The 23,654-nt window shown below is 38.8% G+C and overlaps 1 protein-coding gene across 6 annotated transcripts in view; it reads left to right on the plus strand.

Moving 5' to 3' along the window:
- Positions 1-15,751, plus strand: part of LOC117411239 (uncharacterized) — a 46,499-nt gene extending 30,748 nt beyond the window's left edge. For 2 of the 6 annotated variants that reach the window (XM_059024899.1, XM_059024900.1), the window contains exon 17: positions 12,227-12,353. Coding sequence is in view for 1 of the 6 variants with exons in the window: in XM_059024901.1 (XP_058880884.1) it covers positions 12,227-12,324; positions 12,886-13,082; positions 14,082-14,106 (320 nt within the window). In the remaining 5 variants the exon portion in view is untranslated. Of the gene's footprint in view, positions 1-496; positions 4,096-12,226; positions 12,359-12,885; positions 13,083-14,081 lie in introns of those variants that run through there. The other 4 variants (XR_009328832.1, XR_009328833.1, XM_059024901.1 and 1 more) reach the window with 4 other exon arrangements.
- The last annotated feature ends 7,903 nt before the right edge of the window (positions 15,752-23,654 follow it).

A 23,654-nucleotide genomic window follows, 5' to 3' on the forward strand; every position in this document is an offset into this window, starting at 1 on the left:
GTATAAACCAGTTATTTGACATACTATTTTGTACTTGTTCACAATAATAACTCCTAATTGGTGAGCTGTTTAAAAGAAAGACCTGTGAAAAGGCAATTGTCATTGGATTAGATGTAGGTAAAACTGCTGTTATGTATTACTTCCACTGTGACTTGTTGGTTCTGTTTCAAGAGGAGGCTCAACAATCAAAAAATTAAAATAATAAATGACAAAATAATTGTTTATTTGCATAGAACGCAATAACCCAGTCGAATCTTTCCTGGATGTTTTTTGTAACTTGTTGTCAAAACCATCACCGTCATTTTTTAAGCAATATTTATTTTTAGCATGGTCATCATCTTGAGATTTTAAGTGTTTTGTAACATGTTGCATTGCAAACTTTTCAATATTGATCTATCGCTGGTGGAGAAAGACCACGCATGCAAGTTGTTCATATGCGGCATACTGCAAGTTCTTGTGAAGTGGCTCAATTTTGTAATTTTATTTTAAACTGCAGTTAAGGTTCCAACAACAGGAAACACAGAGTGGATCTAGAGATGACAAACCCAGAGCCGGCTGTCCCAGTCCGTGATCTGTGTACACCTCTCTGTCCCTGTTTTCGTTTAAGAACAGAAGAGAAAGATGCACCAGCAGCACCTGCTTGTCCCCACTAATACTTCAGCACACAGTCCTGCCAATTGCGTGAGGCAAAGCTAACCGCTCTGCAAGTGCAATATGATGAACCTCTTCAAAGAAGAAAATAGTTTTTGCTGTGTGTCCAGGATCACAGACCATGGAAACCTGTGTTAAGATTTGCTGAGGAGTCTGTTCTTTTGTTTTAATCTGGAGAAGGCAGTCCACACCTGTAGAAGGTGATGAACCCTTTTGGTACGGCGCCGCTAGAAATCATTCATATGTGAACTAAGATGTAATGGTGACGTTAGACACCTATTTTTAAGTCGTTTTAAACAACATTGGTTGCTTATCAAATTACTGACATCTCCAAAGGCTCAACAACCAATCAGGAATGGTTTTATATACTTTCAAAACGAAATTAAAGAAAGCTAGACGAGTGAGTTTTTTTTTTTGTTTTTTTCTGTCGTGTGATTTGGCAATCACAAGTACAAGCTTACCAGAAATCGTACAAATTGTCCAAAATGTTTATAAACCCAAACATAAATTAACAACATATTACCTGTAGTAAAATATTCATAAGATAAATATCACAGATGACTCTCCAGTCAAAATGAATTTCATTAAAGCTCCAGGCCAATAGAAATGCCTTTTATTATGAGTTGCAGCATTTCAGTATCTTAGGTTGTGATTTTGATTTACTTTTTTATACCATGATTTTAAAGCACAGTATTACTGGAGCGCATACTAAATTGCTTTACATAACCAAAAATGCTTACCGATTTCGAAATAAAAAAAATTTACAGAACATGTTGATGAGTTCACAGATCTATCTGATGACGAACTTCTTCACATTACACCCGTCAAACAATCTGGTGCAAAATGAAAACCAGACACGGTATTTATGCAATTCTTTCTGATCCTAGTTCCTGAGAGTTGAGGCTACCACTGACATTTTTACAATTTGTAGGTAGGAGAGCATTAAATTACACCTAGGTAATCAAACTAGGTAATCGTAAGGTATATTTCATCATACAGTGAAAATGTTATTCTCTTAATAATCTCCAGATTCTCAGCGGTTTAGAAAGGTATAATACGGTATACTTTTGGTGGATATTTGTACTGATACACAAGCCGAAAGTCACATTGTCAGTCAGACCTTAAACAGGTTGAATGTTCACCGGAGCAAAAGGGTTAAAGCCTAATGTTGTAGGTATGGATAAGCTACCACTGCACACATTTCATGTATGCCTAGCTGCAAGGTAAAAAGTAAAAGGATGGATAAAGTAGTCAAACGTTGTCTCTGCTTAATGAGTTCATGTTACGTGGTGGTGTTTGAAGAATGGGAGTGGAGGTCTGCCCCATCCTACAGCAAATTGCAGTGATAATTTGTTCCCATTGTTTGTGAAATGTATATATGATTGGCAGGGGGTTGTTAATTTTGCTGAAGGATTTCTGAAGGTGTGGTTTATTTAACACTAAGGGTCAAATGCACCAACGTGGATTAACCACTAATTCAGATTAAATCAAGGATTATATTTGAATCATGTTGCACAAAACTTGAAACCAGGTTTTATATGTAATCCTTGTTTAAAATTAATCCAAGGTTAAACATTTCTTAAACCTAAAAGATTAAAATATAATCGCATTGCACCGCTAATTTTAATCCATGTTAAAATGTGAAAGGTGGATTAAATGTAAATCTCCCTTGGAGGTGGTTTAAACTTGGACATGATGGCAGCATACGTCAGATGGATTGAGTTACAGGAAAGAGTTCCACAGAGAAATTAGAGAGACTAAATCCATTTGAATTTTACAGCGATGAGGAATATTGTATATTGAGTAAAGGCGAAAAGAAATTGAGACCAAAGTATATCATGTTTTACAATTGCAAGTGTAACATTTTTTTAAAACGATAAAAAATAGTATGCGGCATGTACGCAGGGTTCATTTGTGCCAGATCACAGTGGATCCTAGATCCTGTACCTTTTTGTCTGACAGATGAGAATTATACAGTTTGCAATGAACCGTTTCCTATTTCATGAATGACAAAAGAGTTCTGTAACGATATATCAATGGGTAAGAACGGTCCTATTTATTATTTATTTTTTTTACAACTCAAATGGCGAAACACCAAAAAACTAGAGTTTGTCGCTCCTGTTCATTAGTTTAGTCGGCCCGCTGCTGGTATTGTTCAAACCTGAAGGTTATAGTAAAACAGGGAAGGCAAGGTTGGCATGCAGCTGCCGACACCAGCAATACGGCATGAAAACCACAAGCCGGTGAGAACATATATGGAAGCTACTGTAAATCAAGGGCAGTGGAATATGGTAGAAGAAATGCGACCTCTCTTCCTTAATTGTACCTTTTTTGTTTACAAATGAACCCCTCTATGAACGGTTGTGGATAATGAACAAACTTTTGTGTAAATGAATGCTCATTCCAAATGTATCGTCTCCAATAAATTAATACTTTTTTTGCCTGAAACAACGTAATCAAGGATAATACAATAAATATATTATAATTTGCCACTTTAGGTAGCCTATAAACACTTCCGCACTGAAATTAAAATTTTACGCAAAGTAAAACAAAGCTATTCTTACAGTTACTTTATTCAGAATTAATGCAGGACAACCCAGTCGGCATAACAAGAGATGTGGTTCAGGGTTGTAGGAAAGCCGCAGGCTGCATGTGAAGCCTATGTTGTTGCTTTTTGATAATTTAAAACATCACCTTAGCAGAGGCATAGTATGTAATGAGTACAATTAATAAATGTAATGCTTTCACGCTTACATTTGCTAAATAGGGTGTATACAAATAATGACTGCTAATCAGAAATCTTTATCCTGCTTAAGCCAAGATTTACTAATCCTAGTTTACATTTGTGTGGTGCAAGGTAACTGTGATTAAAACATAACCCTAGATTAGCACTAAACTAAATTTTATTTAATCCACGTTGGTGCATTTGACCCAAAGATTCTTAACATGTATTATAAACTCTGTTATTTTTGTTTATTTCTGTATAGTTTATTATATTTCAAGTTTCTCTGTAATAATAAATGTAATGAAGACAGAAAAAATACCTTTTTGTCTGTATACATTTTCTGCATGACATCACTTACACTTGATTGCCAGACCTGTTCAACCTTTGGCCTAATTAGTTTCTCGTGAAACTGAAGTAGTTAACTACCGTAGGGCCTGAACGTAGGTTTAATTGGTTCAATTAAAAAGGTTTATATCAGAGTTGCAAATTAGACTTTGTCCTCCCCTGGTCTATGTGATCTTTGTGCAAAGCTGCTCACTAATCTATATACAAGGAGGTCCATCATTGTTAGGCAAGAGCAGGAGTTGTTTGCTGCTGCGCCCCTATTGCATCAGTGATGTTTCCTGTGACCTACCAGCCACGGTCCATGGATCAGAAGAAAGACGAACCTGCCTGTTCCACTAGGCATTCAAGACAGTGCAGATTGACGACACTTGTGAGAAATCGGGTTAGTTGTCAAGTTGATGATTAACTGTTCAAATGTATGTTTTTGTTTTTTTTGATTATTTATTTATTTATTTATATATATATATATATATATATATATATATATATATATATATATATATATATATATATATATATATATATATATATATATAAATAACTGATTCTGTTCAAATAAAGTGTTCTGTACAAATCTGATCTTTTCCATTGTTTTGAAGGTGCATTGCATCAAAGATAAATAAAAATCCACAAGTATTCAATTTCCCTTTTTTCATAGTACTGTATATAGTGAATGTTAACACAATACAGATGCTTACGATTTTGCTGAGTATCTTATAGGGCCAAATTAAATAAATGTTGTGTTTCTGGTAACAGGGCGAGGGGGGCGTTCTAAAAATATAATACAAAAACTGTAGCAAAAGTTTTGCTTTTGTGAATGAGGAAAAAAGTTACAAGAAATAGATTGTTTCTATTATCAAGAAGTACAAGACTTATGGTACTGTCGCAACGCTCCCTCTGTCTGGAAGAAAGGAGGTTCTTTCACCAAGAACAAGTAGAAGAATTGTGAGGAAGGTTAATAGCAATCCGAGATTGAGTGCCAAAGATATTCAAAGTGAAATGGCTGCAAGTGGGACTGGAGTTTCCATTTCAACCATAGGTCGAGTATTGCATGGTGAAGGTCTCAATGGTCGCAGGCCAAGGAAAAACCCATTCTTAGGACAAGGACAAATGCTTAGTCTGCAAAACGGCATTTGAATGATGGATATGAGTTCTGGTGAAAGGTTTTGTGGAGTGATGAAACAAAAATGGAGCTATTTGGTCACGCTGATAGTCGTTGCGTTTGGAGAAAGTCTGGTGAGGCGTACAAAGAAAAGAACACTACCTACTGTCAAGCATGGTGGTAATATCCTTCTATGGGGCTGTTTTTCCTCTAATGGCACAGGAAATTTTGTTCCAATACATGGTAAAATGGATTCCATAGCATCCATTGGCCAATCATCTGAAACCCTCCACTACAAAACGGTTTAAAGCGCAACTGGACATTCCAACATGACAGCGATCCAAAACGCACATCAAAATCTACTTCAGAATGGTTAAAAAAGAATAAAATCAAGGTTCTGGAATGGCCTAGTCAAAGTCCCAATCTAAATCCGATTGAGAATCTTTGGTAAGAGTTGAAGAAGGCTGTGGACAAGAGAAGTCTTTGGAATTTGAATGAACTGGAACAATTTTGTGTTGAAGAATGGTCAAAAATCACTAAAGAATCATGCCAAAAACACAATGACAAATAGCCTAATTGTTTAAAAGAGATTATTTCCAGGGGGCGGCGCACGATTGGCCGAGCCTAAGGCCAGCCAGGGTGTCCTTAGCTCACCGCGCACCAGCGACGCCCGTAGACTGCCTGGGCACCTGCGGGCTTTCCTGTAAGTTGCTCAGAGCTGCGTGGTCCTCCAACGCTGTTGCTCTGATGTGGCTGCATGGCGGGCCTGCAGAGTGAAAAGAAGACGGCTGACGGCACGTTTCGGAGGACGCGTGTGTCCATCTTCGTCTCTCCCAAGTCAGTGTGGGGGTGGCAGCGGTGAGCCGAGTTGAAAAAAAAAAAAAAAAAATTGGGCTTTCCAAATTGGAGAGAAAACGAAAAAAAAAAAATTCCCGATTTAAAAAAAAAAGAAGATTATTATTGCTAAAGGTGCCTCAACTAGCTATTAATTTAATTTTCCTTGTCAGGGTATGAATTAGCATTTTTGGAGTTTTGCTGAAATAAATAATTGTAGACATCTATTTCTTGTAACTTTTTTTTTTTTCTCCCTCATCCACAAAAGCAAAACTTTTGCTACAAAAGATAGATTTTTCCTATAATTTGTTTTCTAGAAATTTCCATTGGAGTAAACTTTTGATTACAGATGTGTGTGTGTGTGTATGTATATATGTGTATATATGTGTGTGTGTGTGTATATATATATATATATATATATATATATATATATATATATATATATACATACACAGTCCTGTGCAAAAGTTTTAGGCAGGTGTGAAAAAATGATGTAAAGTAAGAATGCTTTCAAAAATAGACATGTTAATAGTTTTATATTTATCAATTAACAAAATGCAAAGTTAGTGAACAGAAGAAAAATCTACATCAAATCAATATTTGGTGTGACCACCCTTTGCCTTCAAAACAGCACCAATTCTTCTAGGTACACTTGCACACAGTTTTTGAAGGAACTCGGCAGGTAGGTTGGCCCAAACATCTTGGAGAACTAACAACAGTTCTGTGGATTTAGGCAGCCTCAGTTGCTTCTCTCCCTTCATGTAATCCAAGACAGACTCGATGATGTTGAGATCATGGCTCTGTGGGGGCCATACCATCACTTCCAGGACTCCTTGTTCTTCTTTACGCTGAAGATAGTTCTAATGACTTTTGCTGTATGTTTGGGGTCGTTGTCATGCTGCAGAATAAATTTGGGGTCAATCAGATGCCTCTCTGATGGTATTCCATGATGGATAAGTATCTGCCTGTACTTCTCAGCATTGAGGAGACCATTAATTCTGACCAAATCCCCAACTCCATTTGCAGAAATGCAGCCCCAAACTTGCAAGGAATCTCCACCATGCTTCACTGTTGCCTGCAGACACTCATTCGTGTACCGCTCTCCAGCCCTTCGGCGAACAAACTGCCTTCTGCTACAGCCAAATATTTCAAATTTTGACTCATCAGTCCAGAGCACCTGCTGCCATTTTTCTGCACCCCAGTTCCTGTGTTTTCGTGCATAGTTGAGTCGCTTGGCCTTGTTTCCACGTCGGAGGTATGGCTTTTTGGCTGCAAGTCTTCCATGAAGGCCACTTCTGACCAGACTTCTCCGGACAGTAGATGGTTGTACCAGGGTCCCACTGTTTTCTGACAATTCTGAGTTTGGCTGTTCCTCACCCAGTTTTATTCCACCTACACAGCTGTTTCTGTTTCAGTTAATGATTGTGTTTCAGCCTACATATTGAATTGATAATCATTAGCACCTGTTTGGTATAATTGTTTAATCATACACCTGACTATATGCCTACAAAATCCCTGACTTTGTGCAAGTGTACCTAGAAGAATTGATGCTGTTTTGAAGGCAAAGGGTGGTCACACCAAATATGGATTTGATTTAGATTTTTCTTCTGTTCACTCACTTTGCATTTAGTTCATTGATAAATATAATCTATTAACATGTCTATTTTTGAAAGCATTCTTACTTTACAGCATTTTTTCACACCTGCCTAAAACTTTTGCACGGTACTATATATATATATATATATATATATATATATATATATATATATATATATATATATATATATATATATATAATATATTCATCTCAGTAGGATGGCGCAAGCTGACTGTTATTTGTTAACATGTAATATTTGCTGACAATAGTTGTAGAAAAATGTTCAAATATAGCTTTTAGCTCCAGTCTAACTTCCTCTTATTTTTGAGACAATTCTGTAATTAGAAGCCGCTCTTCTGGGCAGTCTCACTTGTAGTATTTGAACAGGATGCATTTATCGCAGTCTCACTTGTTGTATTTGAACAGGCTGCATTTATCACAGTCTCACTCGTAGTATTTGAACAGGCTGCATTTATCGGCATATTTTGTGGTTTTAGTGTGATGAATAGCCTCTAATCCCAAAAACTGCATTGCTTTTGGAAATGGTTTGTGAGGTGGGAGATATAAATTTGGGCTCGGTCTGAGAGCTCGTTGAGCTCATTCCGAAGTTACCTGTTGGGGTGCTGTCTTTGACATCTCGCTCCCAGATAACTTAGGTGAGAATCTTGAATTCTTACATTTATCTGTAATCTGTGCCAGCTCGAATAAACAAGACTTAACTGAACTAGTTGTCTCTGAAACCTTTCTTCATTATAAATGAATAATTGAAAATATTAAGCTGGCCTAATGGGCGATCCCTGTTATTTGTTTTATTTAGCAGACGCCTTTCTCCAAGGCGACTTACAGAGACTAGGGTGTGTGAACTATGCATCAGCTGCAGAGTCACTTGCAATTACATCTCACCCGAAAGACGGAACACAAGGAGGTTAAGTGACTTGCTCAGGGTCACACAATGAGTCAGTGGCTGAGGTGTGCTTTGAACCGGGGACCTCCTGGTTACAAGCCCTTTTCTTTAACCACTGGACCACATAGCCTCCTTATAAATGAGTAAGTGTAACTGGTACACAGTTAAGTGCAACTGGTACACAGAGGAATAAATAATTAAAATAAACTCATTTAAGCAACAGCTTCATCAAAACCAGACCAGTAGTTTGCATGAAATAGCTTTCAATCAGTTGTCAGTTATACCAGCAGTGTCAATCTCAATACAATTGAGCGTGAGGCTGCAGCTGGGGGGCGTGGGGTGGTCAAATTAAAATAATTGGGCAGTTATGATATGCGTACTGTGAAATGTTTTGGTCTGCATGGAGGTCAACATAATAATAATTAGACAGAAAAACCGGGTCATAGGACTACATGATCGACTAGTAATAGAGATTGGCTTTTATTTAAGGATACAAAAATGGTTTTGTGTTATACATTAACCAAACACGGAAGACAGCACCAATAACACCAAGTAAGCGCTATTTATTTAAAAATTGCTTGCAATAAACCACTTCAATGCTGCCAATGTGGCTGTGAATCATTTCTTTAACTGGTGGTGGGAAGGCATACACATTTTTCACTTTAATATTTGATGAACAGCAGCCTTTCACTGTGGATGTTAGAGTGCATATGATTTAAAATGATGAACAAACAATGTTATCTCTTTTTTTCTGACGGTGGTTTATTTAAAGTTTTAAACTCAGTTCCCTTTCCAAGTCCTTCAAAAGGAAATGTAATTGATTCATTAAAAGGGAATGGGAAATGTAATTGAAAAAACAAATGCGGTAACCGTTGATGTATGGTAGTGTCTCGGGTTATTATGGGATGTCATCACTGCAACATTCTTTTAGAACAGTTTAAATGTCAGTTTTGATAGAATATCAAATCAAAATATCCGTTTCCTTTTCTTAAGTTATGGTCTGCATTTGCACTCCCGATATGTGTTCAGTCCACATTTTTAAATTCAAGCAGACCACTTAATTGAAACTTTATATAATACATAAAACTGTCATAATACATAAAACTGTCTTACTACATGTGCTTTCCGAAGCCATTGCATTTGTTAAATCAATAAAAATGCTGCTCCCTTTACTTTAATGTAATTTTTTTTTTCTGTCTAGACCTTGCTGTCGTGTCCACCCCCCCATCCCCCCCCCCCCCACCCCCCCGATTCACAGTTCAGAGGGAAGGCAGGTTCTGATAAACCAGTATTTGTTTTGCTGCAATGATTGGCTGCATATTGAAAATTATTTGAACGTTGTTGGATTAAAAAATAAAAATTGTCCTTTTTGCAATAGGGGCCCATTCAGCTTAATTTTCCCCGGGTTTGCCTTTGCGGAGCAAGGTTGGAGGTGTGTTAATTAAGAAAATTAAGAAATAAATAATAAGAAGGGTAGGGTAGGGTTACCGGAAACACAAGATTGTATTTTATTTTATTTTATTTTATTTTATTTATTTATTTTTTTTTAAGTGCCCTGGGTTAAACCAAAATCTGTTTCCACGATTGTTCCAAATTGACTGCTTTTTGGAAAATACAAATAAATAAATAGGGTAGCTATAAAATCTATTGATGGTTAAACAGCTAGTGGTTGAGTGTAGTGTCATAGTAGGATCACCTGATGTGCTAAACAACTTCCACTGTGGTCCATGGGAACCATGTTTTCTCTCCTTGTTCATCATGGTAAAATAATGGCTATTCACACTGGATGCGATGCAATTTGACCTGTGATAAAAGGATACTTTCGCTGCAACACTACAGACCGCACACACCCGACATGATGCGAGGTTTCATCAGGCAACAAGATCCTTTAGCAAAGACATGACCACAGACACCTGATGCAACACAGACGCGATGCGATAGATTTTAAAACTGCCACAGCTATAAAACTCTTAGAAAACTGCTATTAACAAAACTATGATCCAGACTGGTACATATTCGTCAACACGTCTTTCTTACGGTATTTCAACACTATAAATCATACATACCAGGCATCCAATTCCTTTGAAATGGACCATATATTATCTTTCGTCGCTGTATCTTTATAACCTCTGAGTATTTTTCCACAGCAAGTATTATGTTTTCGTCCGTCATTTTGGATACTGCTTCTCCCTGGTGGGCAGTGTTGAACCTAATCTTTGACTGCTCAAGAAATCGCGTTGTCTGTGATGTGAAAGATACTTATCAAAAGTATAGGTTCTATTAATTTTTGTCCCGTCGCGTCTGGTGTGTAGTGGCCTAACCTTACACACCAGTGGCAACAGGCACGTGCAATGTGATTTTAGTCCTGTTATATAGCTAATAAAAATGTAAAATATGTAATATTTTTGCACAACACATTTCAGTAAATGTAAACTAATCATACACACTAGCTATATCCATTTCCCTGGAAATGGACTCCCAGATGTTCTCCCTTATCACAGTGTCTTTGTCATTTTTATTTCCTTTGTTATACAGCTCCAGGTATTGTGATACTGCAAAAATAAATTTTCCTTGCGCCATTGTTTCCTGAAAAAAGTTGCACAAGGAAAGCTGTTCCTCATTGGTCAGTCCCCTAGCTGCCATGCAACAAAATTGCAAAAATAGAGACCAATCCTATTTTTCTCGCATCGCGTCAATGGTTCGTATCAAAATAGTTTGTATCGTACCACACATTCGCTGGGCACATTGTGTCTGGTGTGAACAGTGTCCCCTGGCCTCTACGAGCCACAGTGGAAGTCGAAAACATTATGCAAACTTACCCATTACATTTGAGTGGTCCGTGGCGTATGAATGTTGTCCACCACAGCTGTTTAATCTCCACACAACTTTTGATCGCTCTGTAAGTAATTGCCGTCCAAATTAACGTCTGCTAATATTGCAAAATTCCTTATCTTGGTCTTTAACTTTTAAACACCAAATCATAATCGATTGGATAATTTAAAGAGTTAAAGCATGGCTAACCAAGGATTTAATGTACCATTCTTACTTTTTATTATCTGCGTTTCAGTCTGATTGATTTTATTTTTTGCTGTTATTTCGTAGAATTTGGTATATGCATATATCTCAAAGACTAGGCTATGGATTACACTAAATAATTCCTGTGTTGTAGTTTTTCACTCACTATAAGGGTCTAGTTGTAATCTTAGTTAATGTTACTAGGTCAATTAAATGGCAATTGTTTACCTTAATGGTTGTAAATTACAATACAAGAGTTTTACTGTTTTATCCTTTATCACTAAAACATAATGGGCCTATATGTTCCCCTGTGGACAAATTGCAGGCAAATTGTCTTCTCTATTATAGATGCAATAGTTAGGCAATTTTTTGTCATGTTTTTAAAAAAAATAATAAATAAAAAGTGTACTATTGTAACCTTTAAGGCACTACACATTAATAAATGGGTGTTTTGTGGCTGTTTTTACACAGCCACGTACATGTTTGTTTTATTGATTTCATTGTTTTATCAGAATCACCTGGCATTTACTCTGAAAGACAGTGTTAACTGTCTTTCAGAGTAAATGAAGCACTAAATGAAGCAAAACAGGGCAGTGCCTGTATATTTTATTTATTTATTTATTTATTTATGAACAAAACTCAAAATAAACAAAAACAAAAGCCTAACTCCATCAAGGAGTGCTTACTAAACTTTCCCAAGTTCTAAACTATGAACTGGATGGCTAAGCTGTTCACCAATATCCAAAACACTTTTTTAGCCTTAACGCAGACCACTAACAGAGACATTGACCTGCTAACTACAGTCAGGTGTACCTAATTAAATTAGTGCCAGGTGATTCTGAAAAAACAATGAATCAAGTAACCATGTGGCGGTGTAAAAACAGCCAGAAAACATCTATTTATCAGTGTGCAGGGCCTCTGTCCTGTCACACAGGATTTTGATTCTAATGCACAACACACAATTTAGAAAGAGACAGCTTTTTTTTTTGTGCTGCCTAGAAAAATCTAATTGATGGCCGCCTTGGTAAAAGCTATGGTTGTGCTTGGTTTCAGGTGTGAACCTGAGCGGGGTATGCATGATGTTGAAGGTACATTCCCTGGCAGAACAATGGCACCTGTCTGCTGGACTGCTCAGGAGAGTCGGCTCTCTTGTGAGTGAACCTCAACACTGCACACTGTATACAGGTATAAGAATAATAACTCAACACTGCACACCTGTATACAGGTATAAGAATGACAGCTCAACGCTGCACACTGTATACAGGTATAAGAATGACAGCTCAACACTGCACACTGTATCCAGGTATAAGAATGACAGCTCAACACTGCACACCTGTATCCAGGTATAAGAATGACAGCTCAACACTGTATAAAGGTATAAGAATGATAACTCAACACTGCACACCTTATATACAGGTATAAGAATGGCAGCTCAATACTGTATACAGGTATAAGAATGATAGCTCAACACTGCACACTGTATACAGGTATAAGAATGACAGCTCAACACTGTATACAGGTATAAGAATGATAACTCAACACTGTATACAGGTATAAGAATGATAACACTGCACACCTGTATACAGGTATAAGAATGTTAAAATTGCAGTCCACTAAACTAATTTTTTAAACATTTTGTAACTGTAACAAAAAACTACACGGGTTACTATTAACCCGTTCATTTTGCTTTTCTCAATTTTCTAACCATGCAGATTTGGATGATGGTGGGGCTCCTGTGTTTACTGGCTTCATCAGTTCACCCACGTCAATGGAAACTGAGAAAATCTTCCCCATGTCTTGATCCAGTGACTCGGATAAAGAGAAAAATGAGATGGCAACACCTCATGCCAGCAATGCAGGAAGCAAGGGGAAAGGATCTCATTCCTCATATTACAGTGATTCATTTGGGGTGAAGTTCTAATTACCAAAGCCTACATTCCTTCTACGCATATATATATATATATATATATATATATATATATATATATATATATATATATATATATTTTACGAATAAATAAAAAATTACAATTTTGGCGAAAATAGTTATTTACTTGTCAGGCACTTGGGATTAAAAGCAACTAGGTGGTAGCAACTACTACACTAGCCGGTATTTACAACAGTAGAAGTAAATATCTGTAGGTTAAGGATCACAAATAAATTGTGAAAATTTGCAGATCAGCTGTAGATGAAGCGTCAGAAATAAACTGCAGACTTTGATCTTGAGCTGGAAATAAAATATCAAAAGAGAGAAGCAGTTATATTTCGACTGATAACATTGTAAACAAATTAGCAACGCTTGCTGGAGCTGAAATGAAGGTCAGGGGGACACAGAGTTCAACAACCGCTGGAGCATATTGTTTTGCAGCACTCATGGGGCGCAACGGTGTTCAGTGTAAACAGGAATGAGACACAGGGCATGTAGCAGATAAGGACAGACCAGACCAGGTGTATCCAGACAGCGGGCTGAGCTGCTGCTTCCTGGGATAGGTGTGCTCATGCTGTGTCTTGTATAGGACTGCCGAACTATATCAGACTAGATATATGTGTTAATGGAACTGTGCATCTGGGGTCTCATAACCAAGCATTAAATAATGTTAAATGTAAAACCTATTAATTTGCATGCCATGAAATGTTGTGTGTGCTAATTGTGATGTGTGAATTGGTAAGGTAAGGTGTAGGAATGCAGGTTTCTTTATTTTGTTGTTGTTTTTATAGTAAGTAGTAATACAGGTTGTCACCCGGCAAAAAAATGGACAAATACTTGCTTACATTACAAATACAATTCTGACAAAATAATAATAATCTAGCACTATTTTGTGTTTCTACATGCAAAATGTTTTACTATAAAGTTATGTGTTTTTTTCACTGTTACTCATTTTTTTATTTTATTTTGTATCTGTTCCAGGACATGGTCCGTTGGCCTCTCATGAACAAAGACTTCAGGAGAAGTCTTGGGGGTCAAATCCAATTGCTTCATTCCAATTCCAGTTCCAAATCCTTCACATGAATTCCTTTGAAGGAATTGGAATTTAAATTGATAAAAAAAAACTGACCCTGAGCCTGACTGGCACCACAAAAACACATCATAGAAGATCTTCGAATCCCTGAAGAAAAAGGGTTTGATTAGGATGGAAAAAGCAACCAGCACAATAAACTAAGACATTAAGAGGTAAATATCCTGTTGTGTAGCACAGAAAGTATCCAGTCATAGTGAGTTGGCAACTATTTGGTTTTGTTTATTTTTTGTAGGAATGCAAAACTGGTAAAAGTTTGCCATGATACAACATGCAAAATGTTTTTATTTATTTATTTATTTATTTATTTATTTATTTATTTATTTATATATAATATATAGTTTTTCAAAACCACATTTTTCACAAAAAAAAAATGGTATTGTCTTTCTTCAACAATCTTCACGGGCAGGTCAGCCTAGCCTGTAACAAGCTGTAACAAGATATCCCTCCAGTGGATCCCTGTCCACTGCAAACACAAAACCTCATATGGGTACAAACCCTGAAAACAATCTTCATTATTGTACACACACTTGTTTGAGGCACACCAATGTGGTCTACAACTTTGTACACACTGCTGCTTCCCAGCTAAGTTGTAGCATGCTCCTCTCCATGGTGTGCTGTCGCTACCATTTTACTGTCATTTTACTGTGCATACTACCTCCCTGATGTATCAGGTCTGGTCCAGTGGCAGAGGAACAGTCGGTGCAGCCAAGGCAACTGCACAGGGGCCCACGCACTCAGAGGGCACTAGAGGGGTCTGAGAGTTCGGAGAGAAAAAACTTAAGTGATAATATCCTTCATGTTGTTATTATTTGCAGTATATTCATGTCATTGTAGCTACCTGTGCCAGTAATGAAGTTTGTATTCTCCCTCGTTTCATCAGGTACTGCTATTCTCTTAATTACGTTTTTAAAAAAATGGTTGAATTAAACTTCCTAACTTTGTATTTTTCTTCCCTCGTAACTGTCTTTTCATGGAGGCTGGTATGAGGCACTGTTTATGTTTCGTTGGTGTCTCTTTCAAATTCCGTGACCACTTGTAGTACAAGCTGTACTTTAGCCTCGTGGTCTCTCAATACTGCAAAACAGTTTCCTACTGTCTTCATGGAAGGTTTTGGGGTACTGTTCAGCAGTCTTTTGCAGTTATATTCTGTGTGCAGCACGATTCATCCTGTGGTTTAGGCTGTTAACGGGTGCTGCTTGTTACCAAAATAAACTAAAGCAAATTAACACGCTGCCTGTATTTCTGATTGAAAAAAAGATATAGAAATGCTATGTGAATTTCTGCGGAATCCTGGAGGGACTGGTGATTAAACTGGTTAGCTTGTGATTAAAGAGAGTGTGGTATTGGAAGAAAAGATGCGTGCAAAATGCAATTCAGGTAGGTGAGTAGAAAAGCTTCTTATTAAGTATATTCGTTTACTGTTTCATACATGCTAACATTCTGAGAATAAAATATTGTTAAACATTGAACACTTGACTTGCCATGTTTTATGTTTATAGTATTACATAAAGTTTGGGGCCCACAATAAGGTCCTGCACCGGGGCCCATCTTTCACAATGGTGCTTGCCATTGTTCTGAGTGGCTTGGGGTTCTGTCACTCCAATAATGACTTATTCTATTTTTTTTTCTCTAAATCTGCCTTTACTGGGCTTTGAGCTTGTCTGGAGAATGGAATGGCTGGTGATTAACAGCCATTCCATTCAACTCCTAACACAGTAGTCTCCGGCTAAGAGAACTCCCCTCGGGAAGCAAGCAAAGTGTTCTTATAGCCGAAGTGTTGTCTAATTCGGAGTTAGCCACCAGACACAATACGAATCAATAAATAAATATGTATAAATAAATATGTGTCATGACGCACGTGCATCAACATATGAAATGAACTGAATAAGTAAAAGCAAAACAATAGGCAAGTATATGTTAATAAACTATAATGATAAAGTAACAGACAAACTAACGTTAATAAAAATAAAGCAAAACAACACAGTCAAAAAGCTTAAATCGCTATGTACTATGAAATTAGCTGGCAGGTGTGTTTTGGGCTATCACAATGGCAGAGCCAAAAACAATGGGCGTTAGTTAAGGTTAACTTAACGTTAATAGACTAACTATCAAACTAAATTAACACAGCACCCCTACACATGTTACAAAATGCAGCAGCAATATTCAAGACATGCGCATTATTTAACAGAATGGTGATGCAACTCACCAGAACGGGAAACACCAAATTGTTCCGTGACTTGTATCTGATTCAGGTTTTTTTTCAAGAGCTTGAACCATTTTCAACATTTTCTAGCAAGAGAAACAGCAGCGCATTTTGCCGTTTGTTTACTTGCCATTTTGTAGCGATGAGGTGCACTCATGGAAATCAGAATACAAAACAATTCAATGATATGAGAGCAGTTCTGGAAAAAACTTTAATTAACCAATGAGTGTCCCTCAAGACACTCTCACGATGACTAGTCACTTTTTTACAAAACAGTACTGAATCAGTTGTGCACAAATCACTGTAGGTGGACACTATCAGGTTGATAAACATACTATAGAACTAAAATGTTATTTGGGGGTAGAGATTGATGTTCTGCAGTGCACTACCTGACTCATTGTCCACTTTGAGGAATTCTTGCAAGCCCCCCAGAATGATTCCACACTGTTGTCCATTCATTTGTGAACTAGTTTATTTTGTCATTACTCGCACAGCATATAGCATAGGGTACTGTGTGATTGAATTTGTCAGAAAAAATGCATTGTTATTGACATTGTGCTTTATTTTCTAGAGACAGTGAACACCTGTACCTTTATCAAATATATATATCTCAGTCCAAAACCACAAAAAGAATATACTATATACATTATATTTTTCCTAACATACAGTGTATATATATATATATATACACACAGTGCCTTGCAAAAGTATTCAGACCCCTGACCAATTCTCTCATATTACTGAATTACAAATGGTACATTGAAATTTCGGTCTGTTTGATATTTTATTTTAAAACACTGAAACTCAAAATCAATTATTGTAAGGTGACATTGGTTTTATGTTGGGAAATATTTTTAAGAAAAATAAAAAACTGAAATATCTTGCTTCCATAAGTATTCAACCCCTGTGCTGTGGAAGCTCCCAGTTTACACCGATGAAAGAAATTGCCCTAACGAGGACACAATTACCTTACCATTGGCCTCCACCTGTGAACCATTAAAGTTGCTGTCACATTTTCTGGATAAAAACCCCACTGTTGAAGGATCATTGGTCAGGCTGTGAATCTGAAGGAAAATGAAGACCAAAGAGCATTCTACAGAAGTTAGAGATAAAGTAATACAAATGCATAGATTAGGGAAAGGGTACAAAATAATATCCAAGTGTTTGGATATCCCAGTGAGCACAGTTGGATCAATAATCAGGAAGTGGAAGCTGCATCACACCACCCAGGCACTGCCAAGAAAAGGCCGTCCCTCAAAACTCAGCGCTCAAACAAGGAGACTTGTGAGAAGCCAACAATCACTTTGAAGGAGCTACAGAGTTCAGTGGCTGGGAGTGGAGTAATGGTGCACCAGTCAACCATATCAAGAGCTCTGCATAACACTGGCCTGTATTGGAGGGTGGCAAGAAAGAAGCCGTTACTCAAAAAGTACCATCTGAAAGCACGTCTGGAGTTTGCCAGAAAGCATGAGCGTGACCCAGGTTTTGAGAACATAAATAAATTAATACTCGCAGCGAGTAGTCTAAACCCGGTAAAAAAAACAATACAATACAGTATATTATTAATAGTGACAATACAACTGTAGTAATATCCGTATTGCAATTGTTTATGTGAAACTTGTCAAGACAGTACAGTAAAGTACAACTATACAGAATTCTATTTATTACATTTCGAGTAAACTTTTGGGCAATTCAATTTAGAAATGCATGTAACGTGTTATTGTTATTGTATCATTTTTAATAAATACTCTTAGTATATCACAGATTATTATATACATTTTCAGATATCCAAATCACTATACAGAATTCTATTTATTACATTTCAGAAACCTTTTTTTTCTTTGGTGGTTGGTCCAAATATCTCCTATCTAATTCAGGTAAGAACTGACAAGACTTGAAAGATGGGCCTGACAGATAGAAGAGAGAAGAAGCAAAGGCAAATCCAATATGGCATCACGACCTTAAATTGCACACAACGCATCCTTCTGCCTAAAAACCTGCAGGATTCTTACATGATCTTTCTAGAGAGAGTGGACAGAGCCACACAACATGAAGAATAACTGCTCCCCGGCAGTACAAATAATGTCACCAGCTCTTCAGCTTCAGGTACAGCCCTGGCTTTCCCCACCTTTCCAGCCTCAGATAGAGCAATTGCTGTCCCCACCTCTCCAACCTCAGATACAGTCCTTGCTGTCGTCATATCTGCAGCCTCTCTGGCAGCCATTGCTGTCCCGACCTCTCCAACCTCAGGTACAGCCGTTGCTGTCCCCACCTCTCCAGCCTCACGTACAGCTGTTGCTGCTTCCACCTCTTCAGCCTCCAAGGCAGCCATTACTGTCCCCACCTCTCCAGCCTCAGGTAGAGCCGTTGCTGTTGCCACATCTGCAGCCTCAGGTACAGATGTTACTGTCCCCACCTCTCCAGTCTCCAAGTCAGTCGTTGCTGTCCCCACCTCTCCATCTTCAGGTACAGCTGTTGCTGTCGCCACATCTCCAGCCTCAGGTAGAGCCGTTGCTGTTGCCACATCTGCAGCCTCAGGTACAGATGTTACTGTCCCCACCTCTCCAGCCTCCAAGGCAGCTGTTGCTGTTCCCACCTCTCCAGCCTCAGGTACAGAGCCGTTGCTTTCCCCACCTCTCCAGCCTCACGTACAGCCTTTGCTGCTTCCACCTCTTCAGCCTCCAAGGCAGCGGTTGCTGTCCCCACCACTCCAGCCTCAGGTACAGCCATTGCTTTCCCCACCTCTCCAGCCTCGGTACAACCATTGCTTCTTCCACGTCCTCAGCCTCAGGTACAGTCCTTGCTGTCCCCACCTCTGTAGCCTCCAGGGCAGCCGTTGCTGTCCCCACCTCTTCAGCCTCCAAGGCAGCCATTGCTGTCCCCACTTCTCCAGCCTCAGTTACAGCCCTTGCTATCCCCACCTCTCCAGCCACCAGGGCAGCCATTGCTGGGGACTCCAGGGACAGTCTTTGCTTTCCCCCCTCCTCTAGCCTCAGGGGCAGGGATTAACAACATTTGATTTTGCCTCAATAAACCTGGCTTTTAAAAAAAAAAATGTATATACTTCTTGTTTGTTTGATTTTCCAAGATACCTTCTGCAAAACTATGGAAATTCAATGGCAAAAACTTTGTTAAAGTAACGTTAAGGTTTGTTTGCAAATGTCCAAAAGGTTAGGAAATTGCAAGTTAAGGTAGCCACGCAACCTTAACCCTGCACCCTTATGTGTATGTTTCCTGTCACACTTGACATCACATATGACATCATCAATGACATGGGCAATGACATCACTAAGCACATGACAAATTCTCCCCGAAGACTGGCCATATGGAAGTCATTGTGATTGGTAACATGTTCAGTAACTGCATTCCCACAATCTTTGCTGTCAAGCTCGATATTTCACCAGTGTTCTAAATAAAACCAATTAACTCAGAATACAGTAAAGCTAATTAATTAGTTGGGACCTTCTACAAGCCATATTTCTCCAAACTCTAATATTGGAGTCCACAGCATTGGCTTTCTTGAATGAACTACACTGTTTCACATGGCAAAAGGAGTCACTGCATTTTCTACAGTATTATTATTCATTTTATTTTTGCACTGTTACCCATTCTTCTTTCAAACTTTACAGTTCAGTAAGAATTCTTGCTAACATAATCTTATGGCTGGAAGCCAATTATGACATTGAAATGTTTAGGTACAATTGCAGATTTCTGCAGTTCAATGAAGTATATAAAGCAGAAGTGGATTGTAATGTGTGGATTTTATGCTTCCAAGAAACATAAAACACTGCTTTGTGTCCCACATGGAGCAGCAGTATACCATACAGTACTACAGAACATTCCTTTTCTATTTCGCTGGCGTCTTCTGAGTGAAATTTAATGGAGAGTGTTATCTTACATGTAGGGTTTCACATATTGCATGTCCCATCCATTTTCAGGTACTCCTTTCCAAACATCAAATACTCATCACTACATACCTCAACATGAATTACACATTTCTGAGTACATGGAAATCTGTTGTTGGTTAAAGCACATTTCGACAGCAAAGTTAATGCAGTTACTGAACATGTTACCAATCACAATGACTTCCGTATGGCCAGTCTTCGGGGAGAATTTGTCATGTGCTTAGTGATGTCATATGTGATGTCAAGTGTGACAGGAAACATACACATAAGGGTGCAGAGTTAAGGTTGCGTGGCTACCTTAACTTGCAATTTCCTAACCTTTTGGACATTTGCAATCAAACCTTAACGTTACTTTAACGAAGTTTTTGCCATTGAATTATATATATATATATATATGTAATGTATGTGTGTTTGCATGTCTGTACATAACATAGTACATATAGCTAAGTCTCCTAATCCCATGGATATTTATCATTATTAAACAAATATATTAATGATAATAATAATTATAATATAGACCACAAATCAAACATTCAAATGTGAAACAGAACAAAAACTTAAAAATTGCATCATTTAAAATATGTAGCTGGAATATCCAGGGCCTGCATTCCTCAACTTTTGGAACAAAGAGCACAGACCCTGACTTTGTAAACAGTGTAAATAATTCATAAATAATCATTCTCCACGAAACATGGAATCGTGGAGATGTGTCTACACACTGTCCTAGCGGTTACAGGGAACTGGTAGTGCCCTCCCTGAAAAAAACCTACATTAAACATGGCAGAGATTCAGAGGGCATTATCATCTGGTACAAAGGGGAACTCGCAAACTATATCCTCCCAGTTAAGAGAGGGCAGACACACATTTGGATCCAAATAAAAAGAGAAATTATAAACACCAATCTAGACATTTATCTGTGTGCAATTTATATACCACTGTCAGACTCCTCATACCACAAAGAAGAGGGTTTTCAAAAACTTGAATCTGAAGTCATACATTTCCAGACACTGGGCTCTGTGCTGCTGTGTGGAGATCTCAACGCCAGGACTGGCAGAGAGATTGACTACATCAGCACAGAGGGGAACAGCCCCCTATTAGGAGACACCCCTTTGTACCACACACACGGCACCACACACAGGCAAAGCCACGACAGTGTGGTGAATAAGAGTGGGAAGCAAGTAGTACAACTCTGCAAAGGCCTGGGTCTGTACATCGTTAACAGCAGGACCAGAGGGGGCTCTATGGGTAGATTCACTTATAACTCAGTGTTAGGTAGTAGTGTGGTAGACTATGCCATCACAGACATGGACCCAGAATGTATAAATGCATTTATAGTCATGCCACAAACGCCCCTGTCGGACCACAGCCAAATAACACTGTACCTAAAGAACCCTCCAGCCAAACTTTTCAATCTTCAACCCACATACAAGTGGAGACAGACCAGCACTGCAGTCTACCAGGCAGTAATGAGGCGTGCTGAGATTGAAAGCATACTAAACAGCTTTCTATACACACAATACCAATACAATAAAGAAGGAATAATTCTGCCTGTACAAAATTTAAACAACATATTTGAAAAATTGGCTATAAAACCAATGGTTTGACAGCGAATGTGCATCAGCTAGAAAACACCTGAGGCAGCTGTCAAGCCGGAAACACAGGGAGCCCAGTCATAAAGCAATTCACCAAAACTCATTTTGGGAATTGTGGAAAAAAAATTAAACACCTAAAATAACAGAAAAAAATTGACAATCCAAAATGGCAATATTTGGAAAAATATTGAAGAACTCTACCAAAAAATAGAAAACAACAAACTAAATTCAAATCAGACTCAATATATAAACAATTAAAAGAATTAGAAACAACACTCAAAGATAACCAAAACCCACTGGACACCCTGATCACTCTGCTAGAGCTCAGAAAGAAACTGCAGATCCTCAAACCCAGGAGAGCCTGCACTGAGAGCCAGCCCTAAGCTGCAAGAAGCCCTCCTCAAACTCTTCATCCTAGTCCTGAGAGCTGGCTGTTTCCCTGGGATCTGGAATCAAGGCCTCATTACCCCAATATATAAAAGTGGAGACAAATTCGACACCAACAACTACCGAGGTATCTGTGTGACCAGTAACCTGGGGAAGGTGTTCTGCAGTATTATTAACGCCCGGATACTGGCCTTCCTTACAGAACACAGTGTCTTGAGTAAGAGTCAGATTGGCTTCCTACCAAACCACAGCACCTCTGACCATATGTACACCATACACACACTAATAAACAAGCACGTCCACCAAACTAATAAAGGAAAAATATTTGCCTGCTTTATAAATTTTAAAAAGGCATTTGATTTAATTTGGCACAAAGGACTATTTAATAAACTTCTTCAAAGTAGGGGGTAAAGTCTATGACATCATAAAATCGATGTACTCAGAAAGTAAATGCGGTGCTAAAATTCTTCACACAGGGGTGTGGAGTGAGACAGGGCTACAGTCTGAGCCCAACACTGTTCAACAGCTATATCAACGAGCTGGCCACAGTGCTGGAGCAGTCTTTCAGTCCCTGGCCTCACTCTCCACAACACACAAATTAAATTCATGCTTCATGCAGATGATCTGGTCCTGCTGTCGCCCACAGAGCAGGGTCTGCAGCAGAGCCTGTCACTGCTAGAGCAGTACTGTCAGACCTGGGCACTGACAGTAAATCTGGACAAAACCAGAGTTATGGTCTTTCAGAAAAAAAGCCAAGATCACAGGGAAACAGGAACCACTTCACTCTGGGAACCACCACCCTGGAACACACCACTTGCTACGTTTACCTGGGTCTGACCATCAGCACGTCAGGAAGCTACAATATGGCTAGAAACGCATTGAGGGAAAAAGCACGCAGAGCCTACTATGCCATAAAGAAAACACTTTACAAATATAACCGCCCAATAAAGATCTGGCTAAAAATCTCTGATAGTGTTATCCAACCAGCTGGAGCCGCAGATGCCTGTCGAGACAGATGCTCCAGGACCTGGGCCATAATGTCCCTGGCCTGTTTAGAACGCTTAACCCTTCTCGTCTGTGGGGATGGGGAACGACTACCGGGGCCTGTGCGCTGGGGATGTCCAGCAGGGGGTCCTGGGACAGTTCATGGAGGAGGGGCTCTGGTGCCCTTGTGGCCCTCTCCAACCTGTTCTCCTTCACTCCGGGGGTTAAAAGCTGCACAGATACTGCAGGCCGCCTCTGTCTCGAGGGCCAAGGTGGCATGCTGGATGCGCAGGCACTGCGCACAGCGGGTGTGCCTGTCCTCCTGATGGATGTTGGCCCTGCAGGACGTACAGGCGTGGAACCCGGTCTTGCTCGACATCATATTGGCAT

This window comes from Acipenser ruthenus, chromosome 6, assembly GCF_902713425.1.
Source record: "Acipenser ruthenus chromosome 6, fAciRut3.2 maternal haplotype, whole genome shotgun sequence".
NCBI classification, from domain to species: Eukaryota; Metazoa; Chordata; class Actinopteri; order Acipenseriformes; family Acipenseridae; genus Acipenser; species Acipenser ruthenus.